Here is a 6,888-nt window from a genome sequence, read left to right on the forward strand (position 1 = left end):
TCGCAAGCTTTCTAAGAGCATCTCCAACATGTGCAGAAAAAGTTTCGCTCCCTAAAATAGTTTTAGCGTGTCACTATAGCACTTTTAGCGCGCCAGGCCCAACATTGCTTTATCAGATGCCAAAAAACGCGCGTCCAAAAAACATGCAGTGTAAATTATGAAGCGCGTGCAATCCGGCGCCTCAAATTTGCAGCATGCGATAGCGTTTTTCAGCGCGCGCTCAACCCTTTTTTGCGCGTGCATTATTTTACAGCTTCTGCCGGAGCTGTCCGACGCCCAAAAAACCTGAATTTTAGCGCGCGCATCAGTTTTTGGGCGCCTGTTGGAGATGCTCTAAGGTACAACAAATGGTTTGGTGAGAGAAAGAGTGGCCGTCCTCATTATGGGAAAGAATTGTCTTTCAGCATGCATCGACATCTCGCCGGTAGGAGTGCCGGCACAAAAATCAGCATGAGGGCACATGAAAAACATGTGCAACGGGGAACGACAATACTCCATCTAGGAGTACATTATTTCGTGCCATAAAAACATGAGTAGATGGTTAATAAACAATGTCAATACTCAATATACAATACTAAACAATGTCAATACTTAATAGAATACTCCGCTGAAAGGCGGGGAAGAATCATCTAGGAGTACATTATTTCGTGCCAAAAAAGAATTCCAGTATATTAGGTACATAAAATGGTGATGCTATTTGGTAGTCCATGATAGGGAGCGCATCTATCTCGTGCACTTTGGCAGATCCGAAGGTGGTGGTGGGAGAGTGGTCTCGAGCGTGGGTCCGTTGTCCACCTCAAACACGGCGGCCATGCCCATGGCCATGTGGAACTCGAAGTGGCAGTGCAGGAACCACGCCCCGGGGTTGTCGGCGACGAAGCGGATGGCGGCCCACCCGAGCCTCGGCACCTGCACGGTGTTCTTCATGGGCGGGTCCACGAGGTTGTAGCTCCTGACGTCCCGGGCGGCGTCGTAGTTGCCGTGGCCCTGCGCGAGCACGAAGAAGTCGTGGCCGTGGAGGTGCATCGGGTTGGAGTCGCTCTGCATGGTGGCCGTGCTCTGGAAGACCACCTCCACGGTGGCGTTATGCGCGAACCGGCGCGTCATGGTGGCCTTGCGCGTGGGCTCGAGCTCCTCCATCTTGCCGCCGGGCACGACCGGTATGAGCACCGGGTCGGTGAAGTTGAACGCCCTTGGCGGCCTGCTGGGCAGGTCCTGCACCGGCACGCCGTTGTTGTTCAACTTGCCGCCGTAGTATCGCGCTTGGAGCACCGCCGTGGTCTCCGGGAGGTGGAAGGACACGTTGTTGATGTAGGCCACCTCGAAGGACTCCGGGTTTCCTCCTCGCTTGCAGGACGTTTTGTTGTTCGTGCACATGGAGCCCTTGCCCAGCGTGAGGAACAGCCGCTCGTCCACACGATCCCGGACCTGAGGCAGCAGCGGGTTACCACCAGGCTGCAGGCCGGTGAGATTTCCATGGAAGTAGAAGGTCGTGATCGTGTCGTGCTGGTCAGGCATAGCAGGCATGAGAGGCGATTTCTCTGTGCAGTTTTGCGCATCGCTGGGGATGTTCTTGTACTGCACCACCCCTCTGGAGACGAATTCCGGGATCTGCGGGTCAGGCACCGGCGGCTGGTTGGCCAGGGCAGCCATGTAGTACCGGCAGGGTCGGGCGTCGGCGACCATGAGCACGTCAATGGTCTCGCCGGCCGCGACAGCCACAACGTCCGTGGTGAAGGGCCTCACGTAGTTGGCGTCGGCGCCGACCACTGTGAGCTTGTGCCCGGCGACCTTGAAGTAGTACTCGGAGAAGAGCGCCGCGTTCACCAGCCGCAGCATGTACGTCTTGCCGGGCTCCACGTCCAGCACGAAGTTGTCCTCTGCTACGCCTGTAAACAGAGCATGCAGAGGTTCAGTACGCTTTTCATGTGTTCACAAGTCGATCGGGGGAGTATCAAACAAACAGCTTACCGGAGCAGTTGTAGAGGTCTCCGAGCTTGCCGTTGATGGCGATGGCGGCGGGGTTATCTTCAAACGAGCCCCCGATGGAGAAGTTCTGGTCCACCTTGACGAGGTCCCTCTGCCACCACTCACCGATGATGACCGGGACCTCCACGTCGGGCTTGGGAAACGGGTAGGCGCCGGACCTGGGGCGGATGACGATGATGCCGTGCAGGGTGGCCCGGAGCGCGGAGACGTGGGAATGCCACCACAGGGTGCCCTCCTGCCCGGTGACGTCGAACCGGTAGGTGAAGGTCGTGTTGGGCTGGATCGGGCACTGCGTTATCATACCGGCTCCGTCCGCCCAGCACGTCAGCCGCTGCTTCACGCCATGCCTGCAGTTGCATGCACGCGCGCATGTTAGAGGATCAACCAAGAAGGAAGAAGATAGCTTATGCATGCATGCGTGGCCGCGTACCAGTGGATTGTTATTCCGTAGGGTGACTGGTTAACGAGGTGGACGACGACGGTGTCGCCTTCCGTGGCCTCCACCGCCGGGCCGGGGAACTGCCCGTTCACCACCGTCACCAGCGTGTCGTTGCACAGATGCCGCATGCGCACCTGGTTCACAACGAACGTGTGCTCGACAACAGCCGCATCGCCGCCAGCAGCCGCCGAGAGGAGGACGGCGAAGAAGAAGACGACGAGGCCTGCTGCCACGGGGGGCATGATCTTACACATGTTGCCTGCTTGCTGCCCGCCGGCTGCTCCACCACCTTCTCGAGCTATCAGGCTCAATTGTTGTTGCTTAATGCTTGTTGCAGTAACCCTACCCCGAGGTCATATATATACTACACCTGGCAGTGGCAGGTAGACCCTAGATGGCTCGTGCATGCGCTATTACAGTCAAAGACAGGGATCCAGTCAGAGGCCAAACTAGATACGGTCAGAGGCAGATTCCTGTCTGTTGGTTTATTAACAACATCACACGCATGGCATGATGTTACACATACATACATCATCTAGTTGGAATAATAGATGGGATGATCACGCATCACAGATTGACTCCAACATCGAGGTTGCACCATACATGGTGCATCAATGCCCAGTACAAATCTTAATCAAACAGGTAGTAGCTCTGACTTGGCTGTCCACCGAACTCAATTACTCAACGATGTGTACGCTATGCACACGCATACGCAGAGACTATAGGTTCACCGTAGCAGCCGGCATAAAACAAAAGTACTGAGTACACATCACAAGTTCACAACTCAATCCAAATACCTAGTAACATGTCCAAGAGATTACTCCCAAGGGTCAAAGCAGGCAGCTAGTCAATTTTACATTGTATATTGGTAGTTTATACTATAGCTTCACGTGTGTGCTCTAACCGTGTATGTGTTGATCACTCGACAACAGAGGTTAAAAATAAACCGAAATTAAATGGCAGCCGATCATAAGACTTAGTCCGACTTCAGCAATTACCATGCAGATCTCTTAGTTTAGATTTTTGCTACATGTGTTTACCACGACATAGACAGCTACCAAGTCTTGTTTTGATACGGCTGCATTTCTTTAATTTGATGCATTTTCACAACTTTTTGGTCAGGGGAAACACGGCTCACTTTAAGAACTTACTATTTTATGCAGAATAAGTATATATCTTGCCATAACCGTGTCAGTTTTGTTTTGGTCATAATTCGATCAAGTTCAAAATGTGAGTAAAATTCAAAAAAAATCTACCATCTATTTGTGATCTTGTGAAAATATTAACCTCATTTTTAAAATCTTGTTGCATTTTACACCTCATTCAGAAAACAGGCCTTAATCATGCTTTAAGATAAAACAATATTTACTCTATTTTATTATTACTTTTCCCAACTCGGAAGGCAACTAATATGTCAGCATGATGTGGTAGCTGACTAGGCGGATAATTCAGGCCTATAATGAGAGCGGGGTGGTGCAGCTAGCCGGGATTGGATTTATCAAATTTTGAAGGATTTTGACACAATTGTATATATGGCCATAATAAGTGCGCATCCAAGTTGCATGTTCATTCAATTGCTATGTCGTCCTAACAAGTGAATCTAGCTTCAATTTGGGAAAAAATAGTTAAATGCGGCAAAAGTTGTCACAACTAAGAGGTAAATTGTGGCAAGATTTAAAATTGAGTAAACTATCACAGTGTCATGATTAGGCGATAAAATATTGGAATCTCTCGTATCTAAAATGAACTTAGTGGTTGTTTGGATATAGATAATCAGCAATGTGTTTACAAAAAAACTGGTTTATAGCAGACTTTTAGCAAAACCGCTTTTTTGTTCTGTTAATAATCAGCTTATGGATAACTTTTTGTTACCAGACATCAGCATCAAGGTTGTTGGAATAAACCGGATGATCACGCATTACAAATTGACTCAAACGTTGAGGAACCAGAACCACCATACATGCCGGATTTGGACGGCGGATAGATTGCGCATCGGCTTGGGCACCGCCAAAAGTCAAGTTTTTTGCTTGGCTTGCTTTACAAGACCGGATTTGGACGGCGGATAGATTGGACAAGCGTGGGTGGCAAAACTGTGGTCATTGCTCTCTTTGTGGGAGGGAGCAAGAAACAGGGGCTCACCTTTTCTTCAAGTGCCGCTTCACCAATAGGTTGTGGAGACTGGTCATCAACAAGCTAAGTCTGGACCATATGGACCCTTCCAGTTGGCACCTTGAAGCCTCCGTCAAGGAATGGTGGGCAAACATGACTGGCTTGGGTATTCCCAATAGGAAGGCCATGGCCTCCCTCACAATGCTTGTTTCATGGACCGTCTGGAACGAGAGGAACGCACGCATCTTCCGTCACAAGAGCGCGCCGCCACCGATCCTAGTCAACAACATTCTTACCGACGCTAGACTATGGGTGACGGCAGGAGCTAAAAAACTAGGGGACATTCTAGTGAGTAGTTGCCATGTGGCGTGTTATCGTGGGTTGTAAACAATCAAACTCTATTCTCCTCTTAATTAAATGATGAGGCAAATCTTTTACCTCCATTTTGAAAAAAAAGAACCACCATACATGCATGGTGGATCAATATATCGCAAAGCTCTTTTTACCGGAACCGGGATATACCGGTTAGTAATCCATCGTCCATTGGGTGCGTGAGGATTCATGCAGCTGCCACGCATTATTTCCAGTTTCTGTGATACAACATCTATACCTGATCAAATACAGTGAATGGACCTCACCAAAATTATTACTTGGGCCTACCTTTGATCAGATGCATGCATGCTCCTCTCTCTCACGTACTGTAGGCCACATGCATGGCAGCAAAAGTACATGAGCAGTCTCTCTCCTCTCTTACACAACAAATCCACATTTTTATTTTACCTTTGCTAATTTAAATCATTTATATCTTTTAACTAAAAAATTAATTATGAAACTATTTATATATTTGAACTTTTGGCGCGAAGATCTTTAAAACAAGGCCAATCTTGAATATATTTCGTCTAGTTTGAGTTTTGTTATTTCAATCATATTTCCACTTCAATATATATTGATAAGTGATATCTGTTTTTGAAGCAAGTGGAATCTACCTTTCGAAACAAGTGGAATCCATTTTCTGAAATGAGTGAAATCTGTGTTTTGGAATTAGTGAAATATGTCTGCTAAATTGAGTGAAACTATTTTGTCGAAATAAGTTATATACAACTTTTGAAACGAGTGAACTAAGTTTTTCAAACGAGCGGAATCTGTCTTTTGAACACAACGAAACATACTTTTTGGAATGAGTGAACCCAGTGTTTTGAATGAGTGAAATATGTTTGTTAAAATGAGTGAAATCACTTTTTGAAATGAGTGGTTTTTTTAAAAAATGATAGAAATCATTCTATTAAGCTGAGTGAAATATATTTTTTCAATTTAGTGAAATTAACTGTATTGAAATGATTTAAATATTTTTTTTGGAATGAGTGAAATATGTTTGTTAAAATGACTGAAATCACTTTTGAAATGAGTGAAATCTTTTTTATAATGATAGAAATCATTCTATTAAGCTGAGTGAAATATATTATTTCAATTTAGTGAAATCAACCGTTTTGAAATGTTTTAAATCTATTTTTTGAAATGATTGAAATCACTTTTTGAAATGAGTGAAATCATTTGTTGAAATGATCAAATCATTCTATCAAACTGAGTGAAATATGTTTTTAAATTTAGTGCATTCTATTAAACTGAGTCAAATATGTTTCTTAATTTAGTGAAATCAGCTGGATTGAACTGATTTAAATATTTTTCTTCAAACGAGTGAAATAGTTTTTTAATGGGGATAAATCCATCTTTTGAAATGAGCGAAATCTGTTTTTTTAACAACGATTGAAATAATTGAAATTGTATTTCAGAAATTCAATGGATTCAAACATGTGAAATTAGTGGTTCGAAATAACTGAAATAAATAGTTCTTCTGAAATAAGTGAAACATATTGAGTGAAACAAATGGATTCAAACTTGTTCAAAAAGTATCCAAAACTAAGCTTGTTCTAAAGATCTTGAAATCAGGAGTTCAAATATATAAAAAGTTTCAAAAAATAAATTTTGGTTTTAAAAATATGAGCCATCTAAATTATCAACATGAAATTAAAAGCGATGAGTTGTATAAGAGAAAACAGACAATGTGTACTGTACTATGTGCAGAAAAAGAGATGCATGTGTCAGTACTGTCTCTTCCATACATGGGTCCCAGGGTAAAGAAAATACAGATAAAAAACCCAGAAAAGGAATCAAATACGATAAAGAAGGATTGAGATACGTCAGTTGGAGCACTGCTATTGGCTAGTGGTCTCCGGTAGCTCCCGGCTCCGGTAAAAAAACTTATTCGATCAATATATGCCCAGTCCAAATATTAATCAAACCGGTAATTAGTCAGCTGCTAGCTAGCTCTGACTTGGCTGTTCACCTAGTCA

At 45.0% G+C, this 6,888-nt stretch overlaps 1 protein-coding gene across 1 annotated transcript; it reads right to left on the reverse strand.

Moving 5' to 3' along the window:
- Positions 1–723: 723 nt before the first annotated feature.
- LOC123128897 (laccase-19-like) lies at positions 724–2,670 on the reverse strand. The gene is made up of 3 exons (XM_044549012.1): positions 2,420–2,670; positions 1,972–2,336; positions 724–1,889 (listed from the first exon to the last, which is right to left on the reverse strand). Exons 1-3 carry the CDS (start codon positions 2,668–2,670, stop codon positions 724–726), a joined length of 1,782 nt encoding a protein of 593 aa, XP_044404947.1.
- Between the last annotated feature and the right edge of the window lie 4,218 nt (positions 2,671–6,888).

Source organism: Triticum aestivum, chromosome 6A (genome assembly GCF_018294505.1).
Source record: "Triticum aestivum cultivar Chinese Spring chromosome 6A, IWGSC CS RefSeq v2.1, whole genome shotgun sequence".
In the NCBI taxonomy this organism is placed as follows: domain Eukaryota; kingdom Viridiplantae; phylum Streptophyta; class Magnoliopsida; order Poales; family Poaceae; genus Triticum; species Triticum aestivum.

What these genes read in the sequence shown, in the direction of transcription:
- LOC123128897 (XM_044549012.1), bottom strand. Translation starts at nt 2,670, where the DNA reads ATGCCCCCCGTGGCAGCAGGCCTCGTCGTCTTCTTCTTCGCCGTCCTC. An exon ending in TACGGAATAACAATCCACTG is followed by an intron (nt 2,337 to 2,419) that starts GTACGCGGCCAC and finishes ATGCAACTGCAG; the next exon opens with GCATGGCGTGAAGCAGCGGC. An exon ending in AGACCTCTACAACTGCTCCG is followed by an intron (nt 1,890 to 1,971) that starts GTAAGCTGTTTG and finishes CTCTGTTTACAG; the next exon opens with GCGTAGCAGAGGACAACTTC.